Source organism: Anastrepha obliqua, chromosome 1 (assembly GCF_027943255.1).
Source record: "Anastrepha obliqua isolate idAnaObli1 chromosome 1, idAnaObli1_1.0, whole genome shotgun sequence".
Taxonomy (NCBI): Eukaryota; Metazoa; Arthropoda; class Insecta; order Diptera; family Tephritidae; genus Anastrepha; species Anastrepha obliqua.
Window position 1 is genome coordinate 183,858,256 of NC_072892.1, and position 24,409 is coordinate 183,882,664.

At 36.4% G+C, this 24,409-nt stretch overlaps 1 protein-coding gene across 2 annotated transcripts; it reads left to right on the forward strand.

Annotated features, from left to right (window-relative positions):
- The first annotated feature begins 255 nt into the window (after window positions 1–255).
- Window positions 256–24,113, forward strand: LOC129243693 (acyl-CoA Delta-9 desaturase). Of its 2 annotated transcripts, none has more exons than XM_054880901.1 (6): window positions 256–466; window positions 15,328–15,891; window positions 18,891–19,021; window positions 19,118–19,509; window positions 19,574–19,749; window positions 23,531–24,113. In XM_054880901.1, exons 2-6 carry the CDS (start codon window positions 15,399–15,401, stop codon window positions 23,689–23,691), a joined length of 1,353 nt encoding a protein of 450 aa, XP_054736876.1. In that variant the 5' UTR covers window positions 256–466; window positions 15,328–15,398; the 3' UTR covers window positions 23,692–24,113. The 2 variants fall into 2 exon arrangements, with proteins under 2 accessions (XP_054736876.1, XP_054736884.1); XM_054880909.1 differs by lacking the exon at window positions 256–466 and adding an exon at window positions 844–863.
- The last annotated feature ends 296 nt before the right edge of the window (window positions 24,114–24,409 follow it).

Here is a 24,409-nt window from a genome sequence, read left to right on the forward strand (position 1 = left end):
TGATCGGCCACATTTCTTTTCCAGCATGCATACATACATATGTATGTACATGTGTACAAATGCGCGCACACACACAATCACTTATGTACTAAATTGCTTTTACGTTTGTAAATAGAATGTAACTATGTAACTATGCATGTATGTATGTGTGCACGTTAGTGCGGGTGCCGTGGGTGTGTGGCAGTGTGCGCGCTTTGAAATATCTGTACATACATACGTATTTATGAGTTAGTGGAGCCGGTTGCCACTCAGTCAGTCATTGGAGGAAGTTCGGTTTGTTGAGACGCATTTATTCGTTAGTGGTTTTGCGCTTGAAAATGTTTGAATTACTAAATTTTAATTAAACTCAAGTCAACTCAAAAAGTCAATAGAAAACAATTGAGTATTATTTACAGCGGCAAGTGTGTTTCGATTTTTTTTTGAGTCAAACGCTGCGCCCACATCTGTCGCCAGTGGTTTCCACAAGGTGATAAACATAATTTTTTGTAATGTTTATATCTTTGGTTTTTAAATATAGCCAGTGTCACTAGCCAAATACTATAAATATTTTTAACTCACTAAGAAAAAAGGGGTGTGTATGTACATATGTGTGTGCGTATGAGAGCCAAAATATGAAATTCAAATATTTAGCTGCTAATTAGCGCCATATGAATGTAAAGTAAAACCATTTAATAAATATTGAGGCCTGCGAGCAAGCGGCAATCGAAGCGATGTGTTCATGTGCTTGTGGCAATCTGCTGTATACTTTGTTTTGAAATAGTTCTGCTAAAGTGATTCAATATAAATCAAGATAAATATTTTCAGATTTTTGAAACAATTAAAAAAAGAAAAATGTGTGTGTAACAAACAAATAATAGAAATATGTAAGTACGTATGTATGTATGCGCAACTCAATATGTGTGATGTTTTGACTTGCAATAGACTAGTAATAGAATAAAATTAGAGGCTGAAACTGATCTAGGTATATATTTTTTCCATTTTTTGACCGCCTCGAATTTGCGTCTACTAAATCTTCATAAATTAAAAATTTAGTAGATTTCCAAAAAGAAAATTGTTTTATTATGGTGCAATTTGTTTTAATAAAAAAAAAAAATTTAAAAAAATTATTAGCCAGAGTATTTCACATAAAAAAATTGCAAAATATTGTGGCTTGTGTGACGTGAAAATTTGTAAATTTAACAAAAACCTACCTCCTGCTTAGCATTAAACCAATCATTCCATTACCAGAAGTCGAAAGTATTTATTTAACCCTTTGCGGTCGTATATCTACTCTTGGCCACCACAGGAAGCAACCATACCAATTTTATGCCTATTTATTTACAAAATTAATAAATCTTCTTTAACCTTTATGTTATATGTTTGGTATCACTGCTCTATCAACGGACAGTGCGAAATCCTTTCCAAATTTAATACGACCGCAAAGGGTTCGGAAAAGAGGCAGCAACTACAAACGCAGCTCTTCTAGGAAACTAAATAATTAACTTGAGTTGTACGTACATACATACATACGTATATGTACCAAAATAAAACAATTCAAATTTTTTAAAACAATAAAAAGGGCTGAATATTTTTTTCAATTCGGTAGCCAAATAAGAGTTCTAATGCTATTGTATTAGGAGGTTGAATTAGTTTTAAAGGTGGCACACAGATGGCGCTATTTATCACTTTATTGCGTTGGCAATACTGAATATATATTCATGACAAAGCCTCATCCCTAGGCTTTGTTTATCAGTATCTGTCATTTCGCTGAAGTATAAACAACGCAGTGTTTTCGTGCTCCGAGTATGTCAACTTTCGTGCCGTCGAAACGCAGTTTGCGGGAAGCTTTGCTTTTCTGCTTCAATTTGAAAAAAAAAATACAGCCCAAGCCCGTGAATTGCTGCAGGAGGCCTACCCAGACCATACTCCGTCGATTTCAACATGTGAGTACTGGTTTCGACGATTCAAAAGTGGTGATTTTCACACCGAAGACAAGGAGCGTCTTGGCCAGCCCAAAAAGTTCGAGGACGCGGAATTGGGGGAATTGGTAAACGAGGACTCGTGCCAAACCCAAGAAGAGCTTGCTGAATCATTGGGCGTTGATAAATCAACCGTTTGCAAGCGTCTAAAAGCGATGGGAATGATCCAAAAGCAAGGACATTGGGTCCCGTACGAGTTGAAGCTGCGCGACGTCGAACGGCGATTTTTTACGTGCGAATTGCTGATCGAGCGACAAAATCGGAAGGGTTTTTTGCATCGGGTGGTGACTGGCGACGAAAAATAGATCCACTACGATAACCCAAAACGCAAAAAATCATGGGGTTTGCCCGGCCACGCATCAACGTCGACGGCCAAGCAGAATATTCACGGCAAGAAAATCATGCTATGCATTTGGTGGGATCAGGTCGGCGTCGTATATTTTGAGCTGCTCCAACCGGGCGAAACAATCACGGGGGATCGTTACCGACTGCAATTGATGCGTTTAAGCCGGGCATTGAAAGAAAAACGGCCGGAAACGGTAAAAAGGCAGACAAGGTTATTTTGCAACATGACAACGCTCGGCCGCATGTTGCTCAACCTGTCAAAAAATACCTTGGAACGCTTGGCTGGGAAGTGTTACCCCACCCGCCGTATAGTCCAGACATAGCTCCCTCCGATTATCATTTGTTCCGGCATATGAGTCTCGATTTGGCGGACCAGCGGTTCTCCTCGTACGAGGCTACCAAAATATGGGTTGAGTCATGGATAGCCAAGCAGCGGCCAGAATTTTGGAGAAACGGCATCCGGAAATTGCCCGAAAGATGGGCGAAAGTTGTAGCTAGCGATGGCCAATACTTCGAATAAAATATTTTGTACCGTTTTTTCACAATAAAGCCCCAAATCTTCGAAAAAAACCTTTAAAACTAATTCAACCTCCCAATACTTTTTACTTTTTTGAATAACATCAAACTATTTCTCGTTATTATTACTATTAGAAATAAAAACTTTAGTTTTATTTTTCGGAATACTTAAAAAGAAAGACATGAGGAAGGAACGCTTTTGATGAAATACGAAAGCAGAGGGGATTTAATTTGTTCAAATTTGTTTAGATATTTGTTTCCATTGCCCTCTCCAATTTGGTTGTTGTTGTTGTAGGAACATAAACATTGCCCATATATGTACGAATAATGGTGCTGGAGTGACTAACCCTCGGTCGGATATAAATCCGTGTCATTCCGGTAACGTAGAACCGACTGTCGTGGGAACGAATTTGGTTCTTGTAGGTTTGTTTCAAAAACTCAGACAAAATTTGAAATATAGGCAACATAAATTGCGGCGATTGCAAAGTAAAAAGGAAAACGTTTTTCTATTAGAAACCAAAAGCACGCATTAAATGAAATGTTTTCTTATACATAGCAAAACTGTTTAAGTAATTCTTCTTGGCCCACTTGGAAATGGCGAAACCATTTTCATTATTTTGAAAAAATTATATTTCTTGTGTGTTGTTGCATATGTACATACACACGTACATACATGTAGGCCTACGTATTTGCCTTTTTCTTAAAAAACCGTTACGACCATTTTTAAATATTGTATGCATGACTATCAATTGACCCCGCCTGTGCGCTTTAGTTATAGGTTTTTTAAGTGGCAGTTAAGTAATTGCAAACTTTCATTTATACAAACATACCTACATATGCGCATGTGCATGTATGTATGCATGACACATTAGAATTGATTTAGGCATACGCATACATTGACAAACTTAATTCAAATTTTAAGAAATTGAAAGTGCGAACAGAAAATCACTTCAGACACCACCCCTGTAGGGAACTGACCTAAGTGTAAGTTTGTGTGTAAATTTGGATGCATTATTTCTCAACTAATTGGCAGCTCAGAATAACCTACTAATAAAAATTCTAAAATATTTAAAAAAAAAATGAGATGAAAAATGAAAATACCTATAATTTTTCTTGCTGCTTTTCAAGCATTGACTGTACTTCGCATGACTTCTTAAAGCCAACTAAAAGCTAACTTCAGTAAGTGTTCTAAAAGTCAGCTGCTTTAGTAGTCGATTACCCAATTCCCAGTTGGGACATGCACATACATACTCGTACATATATTTATTTGTATTCGTATGCATGTAAATTTGTAGATATACTTCTATTCAGAGCGAGGTGGCAAGAATAAAAAAGGCCAATTCTATCCATTGAATGCCTTTTTATTTTGATTTCACAGATTGAACAAATTTGATTTGAATGCCCCAGGCATACACTTGAAAATGCCGCCTCAGCTTCTAAGCGAGATTCAGAGTTAATATTCAATACATAAAAGTGAAGCTGGTGCCATTGAGGGATTTGTATCTTTATGTTTTCTTCATTCTTACTTCTCTCTCCACCTTAGAGTACGGTTGTTGTAATAAACTCTTGACTTGATACACAATTTTATCTTAAAGCAAACAAATTGGCTGATGAGTCGAAGGCGCGTTCCGTTGCCATCGACCTTGATCTTAAGCTTTGCTTCCGGAGCGCACGAACACATTCATACATGCATATATATGTACATATCTGGAAATATCCGACCATGTAGTTTGGCATAAATTAGTGGCTTAGCACTCAAAAAGTGGCTCAGTGGCTTAGCGATAAAGTAGTAAAAGCTAGTTTTGTGTGTAGAGAGAAGAAAATTTGTTGTAAACTGAATTGAGTGGAAGAGACCTGGTGTCATTGGGTAGTGGAATAATATGTAAAAACAAAAGTTTTCATCTGCTTTTTGTTTTGTTTGGTTTTCATGCTAACTCGTTCATAAACATACATACATACATACATACATACATGCATACATAATTTGTAAACAATGATGTCACATCCGTGGCAGTGACAGAATTTTTAAAAGGGAATTTCAAGTGAGAAAATCTGTTTGAAGTAATACTCATGCTTATTTAATGTGTGTATGTATGCGTGCGGATTCTGCGAAAAGTTAAGCATTTGCGTTGTACTAATGCACATTTGTACATATTTACATATTTGGTTCGCCGCATGGCATAATCGTATCGAGCCAACGGCACTATAAAACAACAAACTATAGGTGCGTACTCACATACATAAACAGGTGCGAGTATATTTAACTTATGTGGAGGGGCAATGCTGTATGGTGTAATGCTTTGATCAGCTGCCTTAAATATTCTAATTACTATGAGCATTATTATTGTTGTATTTGTTATTACTGCAAATTCAAAAGGCATAAGGCATTTTCGCTTCGACAATGCCGATTTATTGTACTTAACAGTTCTTAAGTGAATGCCCATACGAATTGTCAATCATCAGTGCAATGCAATATGATTGTGGACAGCATAACAAGTAAATAAATGCATAGGTGTGTATGTGTGTATGCATGCATATGTGTGTGTGTGTACAAACCGACATGCCAGTCGCTGATATTAATCAAATAATAATTTGAGGCACATGTCAATTCCACCGCTTTGAACACGAACTGGGCCTGAAAGGCATTAAGGAAACCACCACTGACCCATTTTTTATGACTTTTCTTCTCTATTTGTATTTGTTTTGTGCATATACATACATACATGTAGAGCACTGTGCATCACGTTCTTATTAAATTAATTATTCCTATGGCTCATGTTTTCATTTTAATAATACATACGAATATGCACACACACACACGAGTGTATTTCAAGTAAACTACAACTCTTCAACGAAATTTCGTGAAAGAAATTGGGAAATCATAACTATTCGCAGCCTAATTTTCTTCAAAAGGCCCAGCTATTTTGTGTGTGCGCTCTATTGTTTCTATAGAGCAAGGTCTGTATGTGTGTACATATGTATGTAAATAATATACTTTTTCACTTCAAAAAATTGCACACGCGCAGGAAAATTAATATCTCTAAATTTTATTCGTGGAATTGTCCAGCTATACTGAAAACGAAATTTATGCCACCCACAATCATTTTATGAATGCTTTCAGTAACAGCAAAGAATCATAAATATGTATGTACTAAAAAAATAATTGCTTCTCATTCGCACAATCCTCTTTTCTACTCAGCAATTTTATATACGACAGCTAATTTTCAGTTTCTCAAAAATATGTCAGCTGTGGACTGTTGGATTGGCGTTTGTTTGTTTGAAAATCGATTTGGAAAACTCGTGAATTTTGAAACGATATAAGTGTGTATGTACGTATGTCTGAATATCGGCTATATCGGCTATATCGGCCATAAATAAATACGTGTGTTTGCATGCCCATGACTTTGCGTGCGCTAAACACATTAAATGCCCACAACAGAGCGAAAATGTCCGAATTGAATGCCAAATATGAATTAAGGTATGAAAAGTGTGTGTTTAGCAGGAAATTATTCAGTTGGCATGGACGTGTTGTCAATGTAAATAATTGTATGTATGTATGCGTGGAAGTAATCTGATTCAGACGCCTTCGATGAGATTAGACCAGCGCAATCATAAATTTCCATCACACACACACATACATGCATAGTTTTTGTTAATGCAATTTCATATTTTCTATTGTCCTTATTTTTTATTTCTTTTTAATTTGGTTGGTTTGGATGAGCCGATACATTGCAATGTTGCGACCAGATGGCATTATTAGGCAAACGTTGCACATTTCGCTCTGGGAAAATGTGGTATATTTTGTATGAGAGTAAAATAAGAAAAATTCAATTCTTCCACGAATTATATGATGAATCTAATATAACTGACCGATTTACTTCCAAATTTCGAACTTGTATATACAGATAAATTAAAATCAGTTAGACAACACTTGCCCTTTCTGCTCGGCTCTGATAGTGCAGCCGAGGGTAGAAGAAGCTTTCGACAAATTCCACCAGGCACCCGGGTATTTCTTGCTTCATTGTGGTTGACTCTGAGCTTTGGTCTTAGCAATGTTGACCTCCAGTCCCAGTTCCACAGTGCGTCTTGACCGTCTTCGCGAGTTTGTGAGATACAAGGCAGACGTGATCGGTGAAGTCCAGCTTCTCAATATGTCTGATCAAACTCCATACGACATCTCTTTTATACAGGGAAGGTTTGACTCACGACGTCCTTATACCTTGCCAGTTGCCGCAGTCATGCAAATCACCTTCCTTGGGCAGCGGAGACGTGGGGATGAGGAGTTTCCGCTGAAAATTGAGGGTCGGCGATCAATAGAATGCCAGTTTCTTTGAGTGAGTGTTGAGCTTCAGCTTCTTACTTGCATCCTTGATCTCTGCTAGACTAGGGCAGGATATTGTTATTTTGCTGCTGGTTGTTGTTGTGCCCACTGAAAAGCTATGTTGCTAATTGCTTCAAAGTTTTCTTTCCATCTACTGAGAGGGTCATCATTGAAAGTCAGTAAGGCACCATTCAGATCTCTGTTCGGCTGATTAGTACTCTGCAGGTTGGTTAGGCGGCCAACTACGCGGTACAGTTGTCTCATATTGTTTGCTTCTGCTGCCGCTTCGGCATCGCTAGCAAGATCATCAATGAACTTTTTCTTATCATTTCTGGCCGATTTCGCTACTTGCTTCGCCGCTCTGCAGGCTGACCGCAAGTAGCCGTCGCTGCTAAGTTGCCTTTTGAGCTTATTTCTTGGTTTGATATTGGTGGCTTTTACTGTGCCACTTTTCTCTTCAGCGATTTACCTGAGCGTGGCATTTTTAGTTTCCCAACCTTTGTTGTTCTGGATAGTGAGCAGTTGGACGTTGAATCGATGATTAGACATCAGTGAGTATTAGAGTATTGGTTTTCTTTCTGCTTTGCAGCTTGATCTTGACGGTTTTTCGTTATGACTCTTCCTACTGGGTGAGTCCAAATGTATTTATGGATTTTCCTTGTTGTTGCATGATTCGCGGACATGTACACCGATGATTTGCTTTATACAAGAGTTGTGGTTTCCTAGTTTCGCATTGAAGTCGCCCATAAGGAAAATTATGTCGCCTAGTTTTTTTATGGTAGAAAATGTTGCACGTAGGGCAATGAGGGAACTCGCTGGGATTACTAAGCTAGGCGTTAATAAAAAATTAGAAAAAAATCTGATAGTGGGTGTTTTTCAAAGAAAAGTGCTTTTCCAAAAATCTTGAACAAATATATAGTTGCTCCCCAAATTTTTTTTAAAGTATATCTTATCATAAAAAATTACAAGACAAAAATATTATGTACATATTCGTATGCATAAAAGATCCGAAGATATTACATTTTAAAAGACGCTATCCAAATTTTTCAACTTTGAAGGATTTTCAAAATTATTAAATATTTTTCAAAATCCCTTCAGGTTACTTTTTATTATACTCAAACCTGCAAGTAAATCCATTTTTATCCATTTTCCATTTTCTTCGGATAAACTATGAAGCGCTCTTTATTAAGTTGGCTTACCCTATAGCTACACTGATCTACAAGGTTTTTGCCACATGGATCCTGTATGCCAATTTTTATTTTGCTACATCCCCCATTATAAAGCAAAAATTATTATTTTTGTGTCACCCACTTACATACTCGTTGGGCAGCTGCTTATAATCTTACTGTATTTCCTGCTAAAATTATATTATTCACAAAAGCTAAGCGTTGTTAGTCACATCAACTAGCAAAGGAAGTGTACCAATCATCCTCACAAGCTTTGCTACGTAAGTGTGAAGTATTAGCGACTTTTGGAAATAATCTTACAGGTTGAGCAAAAGGAACGCGATTTATGGCTCTCGGAAAATCCATGATTGGGATAGAGCCTGCAGACCACGTAATTATCTGATTGCTACTTTTGCTGGACTTATATAAATGGAATGAATGTGGCGTCAAAGAATGCTGTGAAATATTCAATACGCATTCTGCAACACGGCCACATCTTCGCAGAGCAGATTTATGTTACGTGTACCCGGGAGCCTGGGAGACGTTCACGACGAATTTGGAGAAAGGTTGCACCAGGATATTTTTAGCATGGAAAAACGACACCAGTCCTCACATGTTGAGAGATTTTCTAATTTTGGAAAAACATATTTAAAGTTGTTCTTTCAAAAAATTTGGGTGGCATATTTTTTTACACCTGTTTTCACGCCACATCAGGGAGCAAAAATTAAATGAAAACACCAAAAGTGTGCATGTGGAAAACTAGAAACAAATTTTTGTTGGCCAGTGTAGTTCATATTGTTGCATGAAATGGGTATAGCGGCTACCTTTGAATTCTAAATTTTTGAATGACACTAAAACTATATGTTGGGAATAAAAATTCGCAAAACTCTCTGAATCGCTGACGACTATAAGCACCCAATCTTATCTTATCTCCTAACATTCGCCAATCAATCAGTTACAGAATCAAATTCAATTGACCATTTCAGGTACATACCAATGCTTACAAAACTTCCGTGTTTCTCCCCGTTCTTCATTAAAAATAATTCAAAATCTGGAATGATTCATTGAACACCTGGTGGCCCAAAAGTGGAATTCATCGATATATACACTAAACAACAGATAACACCAAAATTATGCGGAAATAAGGCATTGCGCGATAAGAAAAGCCAATAAATTTTGTATGCACATGCGTCTAAACACGATTACGTAAACAATAATAATAAAAAATAAAAAAATAGGACAAAGATAAATAAATAAAAAAATTATATTACAATCTTATCTGAAAACATTTTGTTCGTAAAATTTTGTTTACGTTGTTCTAACCACTTTTGCTTCACCATACAACTGCAGCTATAGATAAATATGGTTTATGGTCTTAAGTATTACAGTTATCTTCTAAGTTTTGTAAAGCCAAATTTAAGCTACCAAAATGTACGAGGGTCATTTGAAAAGTTCGTGCAAAGTCAGAGAGTTAGCACTGCTGGCGTGTATCGAGGTTATGTTTAGTTAGGAGCATCTCTTGGAAGAACCCCAAAAAGTTTCAGCCATATCGGTTTATTTTTTGTGTTCGAGGAAGTTGAGTGATTTTCCTTTTCCATTACGACAACGCATCTGCTCACGCCTCAGCAGTTGAAGTCAACTCGTTTCGCATACCTCTAACGCTTCAAACTTGGCTCCCTCAGACTGACTGGCGGGAAAAAGATTTTATTCAAACGAGGAGGTGATTGCAGAAACGAATGGCTATTTTTCAGACTTGGACAAATCTTATTATCCGGAAGAGGACAATAAACCAGAACAGCGTTGAACGAAATGGAGACGAAAAACAAAAAAGGTTTACCCTAAACAACTAATTACTTTTTATTTTTGCACGGAACTTTCAAACGGCCCTAGTATGTATGCTAAATTGGAAATTGATGTCTCCATTCCAAAATGCATTTCAACCTGTTATTCTGTGCAAGTCCATTCATGCATATACATATGGCTTAAAATTCGAGGGCTGTGTGGGCGGAGGTGTATATTCCGAACATTTTGGAGATCTCTTTCAGTTTTCGGCACTGATGGCAATAATAAAAGCCGTGACACTGGTACAGTGTGTTGTGATAACTGGATCTACATTCTCTCTGCTAGGCGGCGACAGAATCCCTCATAAAATAGTCGAGAGCCTCTAAGGCACCCATGAAATGCCTCACATTGCTTAACGAGATGGCTGAGTCATTTCACCTAAAGGTAACATGGTTTCCTGGCCATTGCGACATTGAGTGTAACTGTAGGGCCACTGAACTAGCGAGACTCGGCACGAAAAACTGTAATAATATTAAGAAAATAATTAAATTTTTATCGCCAGTCGACTTATGCCACTAATTTATACGACCACAGAATTTTACCGTTATTTACTCTTTAAGTTCTCTAGATACATACTTTTCCTTTCCCATGGCAGCCCGTTCTACGTACCGAATTGACTCGGGTATTTCATGACCAAGGGCTGCCGCCTTTGTCTATTGGGATGAACCTCACCACTGAATTTTATATTGTAATATAAAAACCACTCCTTATCGGCATTGCCACTTTGCCAGAGAATGTGCCTTCACTTTAGAGCTGATCAGTAACAGTTGATATGTAGATATTTTAAAGTAATTTTTTCACCAGAAAATTTGGGCTTTGATACCAGTTTTAAACAACTTTTAGCATGAGATATTCATCAAGATGAGTGCCCAATTCGTTCTTTAACTGGACACTCGGGTCTGGCCAGACTTTTAAGACTTTGGACGTGAATTTAACATATTTTTGTTATAGCTAATGACTTAAACTTCCATGTAGTTTCCTAAAATTTCATTTTTTATTGATTTATGGATATAACCTATAAAAAGAATACTCGAACAGGGTTTTAAAAAGGGTGTCCAACGGAGGGTTAATGAAAAATTATTGTTATTTTTTTTTAATATTAATTAAATCCCAAAGTTTCTGAAGGAATAAAAATGCAGAATTTTCGGTCTCTTTCTCCATCTCTAATAATAATTTTTGTGATTGCATTTGATCTTCCCCAAGATAAAGTCGTATAGTCAACTTAGTTCCAAAATCGTTAATAATACATTTTTAAGTGTTTTTTTTATTGGCTATTAAAGGATATTACAATTCAGAAAAATTTGTGAAAGATTGATCTAGTAAACGAAATAAAGTAACATTATTCTGGTACACATGAATGTGTACGTATGAATATGTATTGTAAATAGATAGATTTGCTTCCACTAACAAACGGAATCCTATTAGGCATTAAATTTGGAATCCTAATAAAAAAGTGGAATACCCAGGCATTTTGTGAATTTTCCTCTCTCCATTTAAATAATAGTTAAAGAAAGACTTTTCATGTCTATGCCATGCCCTACTTCAAACTTGTAAGCTATCGGAACACATACATACAAATCGGGCGCTTCATAAAGCTGGGTACTCATACGTCCTGTACCACCAAACTGCCACAAGCATGTAATTACTTATATGTGTATTTTATATTTTGTGCCTGTCACTCTCGAAGATGTCTGTATATGATAACAATTCACTGTCTGACAATTTGTTAATAGGAGCGCATATTTTACTGGAGCATTTGTATTATTAATATAGTATGAATTCCGAAAGGTAATCAGTAGTCATTAAAATAATTACTACGATAAGTTAACATAGATGGGTATATGCATGTGGTAATTTGGTGATTTTCGTGATTCTTATACAAGACGCCTATTTTCTTTATACTTTGATTAAAGGGAATTCAAAGACTCGTTCACTTATTTCAAGTGCGAGTTGTTAAGATAAGAAGCTTGTGGAGCCTATATTACAAGTATCTACCTAGTATTATATACATATGTCCGTGTTTGTATGTAGTAGTACACATGCATGCCTCTATACCATCAGTTAAACGCAAATATTTGCCAATTTTTATACGATTGTATTCATTTATTGAAACGATTTTTATAGAGTCCCACATTGTAACTGTTATCGAAATCTTTATAGAATAGACGGTGTTCAGAATCATAAACAACATTCGACTAAACAACAATTTTTTGTCAATTAGTACATTTATAGTATATGAAAAGTCAGTATCCTGTTTATACCAACTAATTTTTAGCTGGTGGTAGTTGCGAAGAAGCTTTTCTACTAATTGAAATTTTTTCAACTGATGTTCTCGTACTAAAAATTTACAAATGCCGCAACTTGTTTCAATTAGTACAAAACCTCTCTAGAAGTATTTATGGATATTTCGTGAAATATGTGAAATATGGAATCAGCTTCAGCCTAATCTCTATGAGAATGTATAATCTCTTAATTGACTTTCTTAAAATATATCGACCCACTTAATGTTTCGCTTTTCCTATATTTTTCTTTCGGCGGCAAAGATAATTTAACAAAATAAATTACGTGGTAGGCTTTGATAATTCATAATCGATTTGTATGCGCATCGTCATCGTCGCTGCTTGACAAATGCGTGTCGCCACGACGACGATACGAGCCATGTGCGGCTTTAGGGAGGCATAGACTGCGAACGATTCAACTTTGATCTCGATACCTAAGTATCATAAAAACCTATCCGATTTAAAAAGCTAGCACACCTTATATTTCGAAATATAGGAGCATCGAATGGTGGGATTAAATTATTAAATTAAATTATATTAAACATAATATTTTATCATACATTCGTTACCCAAAAAACGCCGTTGAATTGCCCCTTTAAAAATGCATTCTATTATTTCAAACTCAGCGCATTTATAGTACGCTTTAACCCGCGGCCCCGCTCGCGTAGGAGTAGTTCTGAGGGATTTAGGATATGTATATAAAAGAATTACAAACAATAATTTCATAGAAAATAGTTTTTTATTAATAAACGTAATATTACAATACCCGGCATCCGTTGCTATGCCTCGTTGAATAAAACCAAAACAACCGATCAGAAAAATATCAAGCAAAATTATTTTTATTAATTTTCTATCTCGAACCGTTTTTGAACTTTGCATTCGAGTTATAGTTGAACAGCTTATGCGGATTATGAAGTCTGGAGTGTGCTATAAATAGTGGGAAATAGGAAAAACTAAGATTTTTTAGATTAAATTTAAGCAAATATTCGATTATTAGTGACGAATGAGAGTGGTGGCGCGGCCTGCGGACTGTGGGAAGGGAGTTGCATCATAAAAACATGCCTATAACCTTCATTGGGTGAAAATATGAATGTATAAAAATGTTTACGTCATTTGGTGTTATCATTTCGTAGTGATGCGCGGACAACGTACAGACATTCACCTTTATAGTATAGATAAACTTCAAGCTGAAGTTGAAAGTTCACTTAATTGGTGTAGTGTCTCCCAACAACCGCTTAATAATAATAATAAATAATAATAATAATGTGTTCAGAAACAACTAACATCATTCCATCGCTGATGATATATGTCAATCTGCTGAATAAATCAATGATTTAGGAGCTGCTTTTGATGTATGTTTTACATTTCTTAATCATATAGACTTTATTCTTTCTCATCATATTTCTAGACTATTAGATCTTTCTTAGCTTTATAAGAAGGAATAGTTCGAACTTTGTAGACCCTTGAGGACTAAAGTTGCTGTTTACTGCATTTGTTCGATTTACATTAGAATATTCCGTGTTTATTTGGAGACCTTACCACCAATTCTTCATTAATAGAATTGAGCGAGTACAAACGGTTTTTCTTAAGCATGCGCTCTTAGCTCTTGAAAGTAGCAAATCGAGTGAGTAAGAATAATTGTAATGTAACTACATTTTTTTGTTAAATATATTTTTGTGGAAAGTAGTCTGTGAGAACAATTCCTTATTGATTTCAGAATAAATAAATAGTCAAAAAGGGTGCACATTTTTTATATGTCTGCACTTTACCCTTTTAGAAAATCTAAGAAGTACATGCTCTTACTAATTCACCTGTGTAATTCCAGCATGGGAACATCCCTAATATGCATTGTGGCATAAATAAATACGCACGAGAGTGCGTATGCCGCATAGATAAGTTATGCAGTGACTTGCCTGTGAGCAATCGATATCGCTTGATAATCAAGTTGCTATACAATGAGTCGCAGTGAAAAAATGGAAAAAATAAAGAAAATAGTCTAATTTTTTTTTGGAAAATCTGAAACGGGGTGAACGACAAAAATGTCACTTTTACATTTCAAATATGTATATGTATATGTAAATGTAATTGGCGCGTATACTCTTTGTTGCGTTTTTGGATGAGCTTCTCCTCCTATTTGTGGTAAGCGTCTTGATGTTGTTCGATAAATGGAGAGGCCTACAGTTTTATACTCGTACCACCATTATAATAATGGCAGATGGTTTTTTTTGTGAGTCGCTTTTTATGGCAAACATTTGCTCAGGGCTATTGGCCTTGCCTGCCGTAGAGCGGCCGCCATCTGAAAAAACCTTTTTAATTAATTTACTGTTTCATGCGGACATTGGGTCTCGAACTACCGAATAATATTCACGCTCAGGCCCATTCAGCTACGGAGGCATGGATGACTCATATAGGAGGCCTACATGAACAAAAATGACTATACAAACTAAAACGTTTGCAAAATTAAAGTCAGTATTCGTAGTTGTTTGGTGAACTTTTTCTTGATTTTTTGTTCATTTTGGAGGAAATCGGATGTCTTGTTAGTTATGTTAGGTCTTCCTATATTTACTTGCAAAATATGCTACAAGTTCTAGGTCTTGAGATTTAAAAGGAGTTGGACAACCTTTGGGTTACACAAGGTTACATAACAGCCACTCTCACACAAAATGGGTGAACTACTTTGTCTGGTAATAGTAGATCTTGTCTGGGGCTCCCAAATTGGCGGTTTCAAAGATTCCCTTCCCAACTATCGAAGTCTGAAACGAGTTGTTTAAAAATTATTATTACTAAATTAATTTCATTCTCGAAATAAGGCGAAAAACTTTCAGAACTTTACATGCACCCAATGTAATATATCTGTAATTAACAAGTAAGCTAAATGTTTAAAATGTTTTCTCTTACAGATAATGAACTGTAACTAATCCATGCGAATCTTAAAGAACATTCATCATAACGGCAACAAAATATATTCAAAATGTGCCTTTCGACACCCATCGCTGCCGGTTCGGAGGGCAATGCAACTACAAAGTCTATAGTCTGTGCGAACGGCAGTTGTTTGAACAACAACAACAATAACAATAATAATAATGTTTGCACACTGAGTGCCGCGCGATGCAGTGAAAGTGATGACAATGCAAATGGTGTCAGTATTAGAAATAGAATATGCCACAAGCAAAAACAATGCACAATCAACGGTAAAGCTACAGCAACAAGTGTTACCAACGAAGAAAAGGAACAATCCAAAGAGTTAGTTGATAACTTAGGTTATAAAGAAGAAAATGCTGTCTACAAAGAAATTCCACACACAGCAGAATCGAAGGAAGGGTTACAAATAAAAGCGTCCAGCGAGCCCGAGTATAACCCACAGATCAGGTGGCCAGATTTGATAGCCCAGATCTTTTTACATGGCGGCTCCTTGTATGGAATCTATCTGCTGTTCCAAGCGAATTTCTACACATTTTTGTGGGGTAAGCCAAAGACAAAAAATAAAAACAAACACCGCTACATACATACACACATACAGGCATATATTTGGAATATTCGTCTTCCTCCATAGCTCCGTACACAAATACCCATCTGGGCATTAACTAAAAATGTGCTAAATAATTGTGAATGCTTGAATAGTTTTTCCACTTATATACTTAAATATGTGTATATGTATGTATGTATGTACGTATTGAAGGTGTAAGTTCCGCGAACTTAAGTTGCACGCATGTTTGTGAAGTAAATAAAGCAAAGAATGCCCATATCTCATAGAGGGCTGATTTTGCCTATTTCAATATTTGTTTACGCTCCTCGATCCAATGACATTAGCAACTTGTATGTATGTATGTAAATATGTACTTTTATATTTTTAGAGTAATTTTTGCACCTTTCTGGTATACTGAAAACTTAAACGAAATTAAAATTTGGCATAAATATGAGGCCTATATAGTCTCTTTGTAGTCTGTCTTGTAATTAACAACAATTTTCGTTCTAGTAGCTATACTTACAGTGCCTCACATAAGTATTCGGAAATATTTTTCCTAGGTTATAAAATATTAGAAACCCCTTTCAATTTTTATTTGTTGCTCAAAAACTAATTCAGCCATTTCATTGTGATCTAAGCTTGAATTAAAAATATTTTAAGCAAAAACGCAAGTAAATAATCCATTGACTTAAAAAGAGTGTGAGGTCATGTCACAAAAATATTCGGAAAAACCCATCCAGACATACATATGTATAATATAATTCAAGCTATTTTTAACTAATATCTAGTAGCGTATCCTTGCATTTTAGTAGCTTCTCTTAAGCTATTCTGCATTGAGAAAACCAACTTTCGCGTGGTCCCAGCTGATATCTCTGCCTGCTCTTTGAGTATCGCTGCTTTAAGGCTGTCCCTTGACGTTACTTTACGTTTCCAAATCTGCCCACAAGTGCTCGATTGGATTTAGATTCGGCGACTGAGGTGGTGTTTCCAATAATTCGGGGTGTTATGTAATATCCAGCTTCGTATTGTGAGCTGCATGCTTTGGTTCGTTATCTTGCTGGAAGATATAATGACCCGAAAGCCCAAGTTTATTGGCGCTAGCACTCAAATTCTCCTTTAATATTTGAATGCAAGCGAATTCCAAACGCGTTTTTCGGTTTTTTTTTCCACTTAAGCGGTTTAATGTGTGGAGTTCACCCATTATACCCAGCAGCTGTAATCGATCTTCGCCCAGTTTATGGAGCAGGAGTGCGTGGCTCTCGCTTGTTTTTTTTAATAATAACTTCCTTATCACAGGACTACAATCTTTCAGATTTCTTTTGTCTTTCTACCCACATTTTAAACAACTTCTGGTTTTTCATTACACCTTAAGCGAAAACTAGCGAAATCATCGAATTTTACTAACTGATTGAATGTTAAATTCTACCAACAGCCTATTACGATTTTAAATTCAAGCCAGTTCATTTTTATAGCGGTTTACACTCATAATTTTTTGGGATGTTGAATTATTTCTATCAAGGGAAAGCTAATTGCTAATATGTATTACAAGATGAGTTTTTGAATGTGACTTTTTGAACTTTTTGCTAGGGTAATTATAATTCCGAATACTTTTGTGAGACACTGCGTGTATGTATGATACTTCGATGAAGATGTCACAGCAACAGCAAAAGTCAAACGGTTGCAAGGCTGCTAATGCCATGAAGTTTTAACTTCCCGTTCCTTTGTGCCATAGCCAAGAGTGTTTCCTATAAATCTGGACTTTTAGGACGAATTTGCGCACTCAAACGGCGCATAACGCATAGAAAAAATTCTTTATTCACGTTTCAAAATTTTTGAATTTCGACTCCAGTGGTATTTTTTTGATGGAGTATATTTGCGGCGGCCGCCGTAGCCGAATGGGTTGGTGCGTGATTACCATTCGGAATTTACAGAGAGAACGTTGGTTCGAATCTCGGTGAAAACACCAAAATTAAGAAAAACATTTTTCTAATAGCGGTCGCCCCTCGGCAGACAATGGCAAGTCTCCGAGTGTATTTCTGCCATGAAAAGGCTCCTCATAAAAAATATCTGCCGTTCGGAGTCGGCTTGAAACTGTAGGTCGCTCCATCTGTGGAACAACATCAAGACGCACACCACAAATAGGAGAAGGAGCTCGGCCAAACACCCAAAAAGGGTGTACGCGCCAATTAACGCCACAGGTCCTCTGTACTGTTGTATCATCAGGGCGCGTCCAACGTTGCGTAAGGGAATAGTGAGTGCCACAGACATATAGAGAGGCCTATTTAAGAACGAAGGTGCCCTCGCATACATTTTTGCATAAAATATTAGCGTAACATCTAAAATTAATTTGAATATTGATGTAAAGTCAACTCTGATTTCAGGTCGTGATTGCATTTACGTTGATTGTTTTTACAATTTTAGTTTCATACATAATTACGTCACATATTTACATAATACACACTCACGTACATAGACATACATACATAGATGAATGAAACTCGTTGCTAGACATGCACAGAAGCAATTCTGATTATTTATTATTTCTAAAACCTTTACAAGGCTCGAGTTATTTTAATTGAATGCTGAAACTAACAAAAAAAAAATGTTTTGGTTTAATAAAAAGTGAACTTTGACCAGTACAATTAGCTGTGAAGAATCAATTGGGCAAAGAGGTGTAACTGTGGACATACACAGCATAGATGACAACGATTTGAAATATAAGCGCGTGTGTATGTATAGTTGAAAGCATTCACATATGTATATGTGTATGTCTATGTGCATGTACGCATATCAGAAGAATTGAGTCCACTTGACAGCATCCAGTTGAATTGCTTCGATATTATGACATACTCGCACATTCACTTGACGCTCGTAGATAGGCATTCAATACATCCATATTCGTGTGCATGTGTGGTGTTTGTTGGGGTGCTGTCGCATTCTTGGTGGTTCTATTAGGTGATGATTATTAAAATTCCGAAATAATTACTTTAATTTCAGTGATTGTCAATGTTTGGTGCTCGGGCATTGGTATCACCGCTGGAGCCCATCGCCTCTGGTCACATAAATCCTACAGCGCCTCTTTGCCATTGCGCATCTTACTGATATTCCTTTTCACTATCGCCGGACAGGTTTGTATAACAGCAGAATTTCTCCAATCCTAGCATTATTTAATTAATTTTTTCCACTTTTCTCTTTTCTTTTGCACCATTTCCTTCTACGAACAGCGCGATGCATACACATGGGCGCTGGACCATAGGATACACCACAAATTTTCCGAAACGGATGCCGATCCGCACAATGCCAATCGAGGCTTTTTCTTTGCGCATGTCGGCTGGCTCTTCTTGACGCCACATCCGAAAGTGATTGAAAAGCGCAAAGTCATCGACATGTCGGATTTGGAGAATGATAAAGTGGTCATGTTCCAACGCAAATACTACATACCGCTCTTTGCCTTGTTGTCGATCGCTTTGCCTGTGCTTGTGCCCTGCTATTTCTGGAAAGAGAATTGGTGGATATCGTTTTGGATAAACTTCAATCTGCGTTTTACCTGCACACTGAATGCTGCTTTTTTCGTAAACAGTGTTGCACATATGTGGGGCAGAAAGCCGTACGACAAGTAAGTTGCAACTTTTTGCAAGACCTCCACTACTGGCTAAACATTCAAAAATTTATTTTTTTAGAAATATCAGTTCGGTGGAGAGCCGATTTGTGGCTTTCTTGGCATTGGGCGAGGGTTGGCATAATTATCATCACGTTTTTCCATGGGACTACAAGACCGGCGAGTTCGGCAGCTACAAATTGAACGTCACGACTGCCTTTATTGATTTCTGTGCGAAAATAGGCTGGGCCACTGGAAGTGAGTTATGCAATATATGAAATTATCAATATTTTAAATAGTTTTCATTTTACCATAACTACTGCACCCAAACGTGAGTTTTTTGGTTTCTATAAAACCAAATACAGGGTTTGCCAAAAAGAACTCGCAAAAGTCGTCTATGAACAATTGAAATGAAAGTTAAATAAAATAACAAAATACTAGATAACTTCAATTATAAAAAGTCTAACTAAAATGGAACACATCAAATAAGACACTTGTCGAAATTAAATTTTTGAAACGAAAGAAAACAATTTCTATATTCAGTTGATATTTGTGTTATTTTAAAGTATGTACATACATTTACTGAATGGCTTTCTTGTACAAAATATTTTTAGTTTTAATATCGGTGGCGCAAATATAAACACCGTTGATTCTCATACTTGGGAACAGCAAAGAGCGCTGCTTGAATTTGAATCCATTGCCGCAACCAGTCAAACTTGGCACACAACCTAGGAGACTTCAAACCCATTAAAAGTATTATCCGTACCTTTTAGGTTATATAAAAAATCGATAGGATAAATAGCTGACTCATCCTGCTCAACAGCCGCATCTTTCCAAATGTATGTCAACTGAACTCCGTCTATTTTTCGACATTAATGTACATTGGCCGTTCGCAAAACCATGAGCTTCTCTTTTCAATAATGCCTTTCGTCTTATGCAACTTGAAAAAGTAGATATTATGTGGCCACCCCAATTCTTTTTGCACTAAAAATAAGTGTCAACACCATCCAGAAAAAATGTTTAACTAAAACGTTTTCAAACATAATTTGCGTGATACCCACATGCCAATACTCAATTCATACTATTTTCGCCATAAGAGTTAGGTGGCAACGCCAAACACAAATAACTTTTATTGCAGCATTGTTCATTCTTTTTAACCTCTTAAATAGTGTTATTAATTTAATTTATTTTTGCAATTAGATGGCAACGCTGTACATTTTTTTATTGGATTAAATCTATCTTTGAAATATTTATTTATTTAAAATATATTTTTAAATATTTTTTGCAGCTAATGAGTTAATTTCACAAAAACTAGGTGGCAATGCTAACTTGTTTAAGCACCTGACATCCATGTCTTAAAATTTCAGTGAAGTTTGAAATAATTTGCTTTTTCTGCAAATAAATATTCAGGTGCGAACAATTTCTTTTGCGAATAGATGTTTCTTAAAAATATTTGCTAAGTTGTAATATTTAAGTCTGTTTTTAATAAATTATTTTTTATTACACCAAACCATCTACGAACCATAGACTTTCATACTTCTAATATAGAAAACGTCGAAATCGGGTCAGTGGTTTTTGATTGATGTTCCTTCTTAGAAAATTCCCATGCTTTTGTACATATTTACACATATACATATTTAGAGATGAAAATAAGTCATCGCAGCAGCAGAGTACCGTTTCTGTTCGAGACTAGAAGGTTTCAGAAACAAATTTTAATCAAAAGCGACACGTTGTAAGCCAAGGGTCTCTATCCGCCTATCCATCTTAGACTTAACTGTTGGGAGCGGCATTTCGTTTTTCAGCTGCTTGCTACAAGACGCTGTTTTGGGCTAAATGCTTATTGAAGGGTAGCCATCACCTTACCTTGTTGGTGATGGATTTGACCTCGTAGTTTTTACGAGGTTGCTCAGAGCCCACTGCCCAGCCTACTACTCTTATACTACGTCTATATCCCCCACCCGCTACTTTCCCGGGACTGCTTATTTGTTAGGAAATACTTATTCGCAGCTATCCTCCAATTCTGAAGGCAATTCACTATCCGCACCTGTGACTCGTCCGATAGCCAGCAGCTGTAAAGAGTTGTGAACGATATTTATATTTCGAAAAATCGTATTTACGATCCGACTTAGCTCAAATCCACTAACTAAATAACAAGATATAAGGCACTAGCTAAGGCAGCAGCTTAGATATTTATAAAACTTGTACTTAAGGTCCAACTTATCACAACATGACCAATTACCTTGTACCTTTGACACCAAATGAGATTAGATAAGGAAAGGGTTAATTAAATTAAAGGAGGAAGGTTGTTGGTGCTATCAACCATGGGTATCCTCGTGATAATTTGACACTACAGCTCTGTGTGAGCTTTGGCTTGCTGCACAAAGTGTCTCCATTTGCCCCGATCCTTGGTTGTTTGCTTCCTGTGTTTGACTTCGAATTTCGCCATGTCGTCTTATAATTTGTCAATCCATCTTGATCTTGGTCTGCCTCTTGCTTTCGTTGCAAGTGTTTTAGCGTCAATTATTTTTCGTTGAGCTCTTGGTATGGCCTAGCCATCTTAGTCCTTGAGCTTTGATGAACCGCACAACATTTTCCCCTCTTATAAGCAGGTCCAGTTCACGGTTTCGGCTTATACGCCACTCGCTGCTATCATTGACTGCACCGGGGATTAGCCTCAACATTTTTCTCTCGAATACTTGGAGTTTGTTTTTGTCTTTTTCACTTATTGTCCGTAGCAACGAACTGGTCTATAGCCCGATTTATGCTGCGAAATTTGATTTAAAAAGTTTAATAAGTGAGTAGAATGGTCTATATGCTGCTTGTATTCTCTCGTCGATTGTGCTGCTCATTGCGTTGACGTTTTCACGACTTCAAATTCATATGCCCCGATTTTGATTGTACCAGATACCACATCACGTTTTCTGGACATCAACATATTATATATTTTGTTTTTCCCTCACTAGTTCCCAGCAAATAAAATTATATATAATTAGTGCGTGAAGCGTTTTCATGGTAGAAATACACGCGCACATTTGCTGCTCTTTCTTACCCTAGAATAATGTTTGTTCGGCTCACTAAAAAACATCGGAAACCGACCTCATATAAAATAAAAGAACCTGTGTAGTTCCTTAAAATAAATTTTGACTTTCAATTTCCTTCAACCAGTTTTGGGTATATTTTCTATTTATCACAAACCTCCACCAGTGAATGAAATTAATTTCTCAACCTCCCAGGAGATAATGAAAAAACAAAAAACAAATAATGTTCCAAGACCAAACAATTTTGAAATTCTTCCTCTTTTATTTGTTTTTTGAAGTCCCAAAGAGGTGACATTTTTACATATATATACATACGTATATATAATTGGCGCGTACACCCTTTTTGGGTGTTTGGCCGAGCTCCTCCTCCTATTTGTGGTGTGCGTCTTGATGTTGCTCCACAAATGGAGGGACCTACAGTTTCAAGCCGGCTCTCAACGGCAGATATTTTTATGATGAGCTTTTTTATGGCAGAAATACACTCGGAGGTTTGCCATTGCCTGCCGAGGGGTGACCGCTATTAGAAAAATGTTTTTATTGATTTTGGTTTCACCGAGATTCGAACCAACGTTCTCTCTGTGAATTCCGAATGGTAATCACGCACAAACCATTCGGCTACGGCGGCCGCCGAGTATATATACGTATGTACATTTGATTATCTGGGACTTAAAACCTTTCTAAATTTGTTGGTATATTTTCGAAAATACTACATCGAATTAAAAATAAGAAAAAAGCCAATAAACATTAGTTAACCAGCCAATTTATAGAACCTACTGCTATATGGAGTATTAATTTTGTTAATATGGTATACCATATGCTTAAAAATTCATTAGTAAATTTTTGATATACTTTCTGAGATTTTCAAGTGTAGAAAATATTTCATAAATCCACTGAGTATTGGAAACGTGCCTATAATATAAACTACAAACACACATACCTTCTAAAATATTTTTTTTTATTTAGATAACTTTATTTTAAATTTTTCCCTTCCTCTTTTGCAGGAAAGTCAGTCTCTCCTGATATGATTAAACGTCGCGCTGCCAAGTGTGGGGATGGTTCACTCTTTCTCACCGACGAATTCGCTCATAAGGACCAAGTGTGGGGCTTCGGAGATCGGGACATACCAAAAGAAGATGCCAATGAATTGGCTAAAATGAAGTGAGCTACGCAATCGTAAATAATGGATTTGTAAATGGAGGCTCTTGAAATATTTCGTATTAACTTCGACATTCGTTCAAATTTTTATGTTAATTAGACTTAAGTGTCGTACAAGTTTTAGAAAGGAAAAAAATATACTTAAATACATATACACACACAAATGTATATTTTGACGTAATTTAAGCTTTATTGACATCCAGTGCTTGCTATGTGTAACATACATAATTGCCTTTAATTTTACTTATATGTGAATACTCGGTGTATAAATGTGACCATCTAAAAACTTTAAATATTTTCATGCATTTGCGCACCTACTTGAGTATTTCCTTAGTGCTTTATACTATTTTTAAAAAGTAAGAGTGTAATCGCTGCAGCTGCTACCAAATCTACGGAATGAATAACAATAAAAATGTACCTTGAGCTGGAGCTGTTTTTGTTTTAATTCGAAGTTGAACCTGAAAATGTGCACACGCACACACGCACACACATGCGTATGCGCATACCTGTGCTTCCAAAGGTGCATGCCCTTAAATAACCACCAAAAGCTACAGAGGATAGGTGAGTATGTGTATGTGAGCTCGTACCAAATAGTCCAAACTGACTTCTAATCACATATTTTGGTTCCCTAGTACAGGTGTGCATATATTTAATATTACCTATATGTATGTATGTATGCATGTATGTACTTGCATATTCTTCAGAAACGAATATTAATTTGAGTA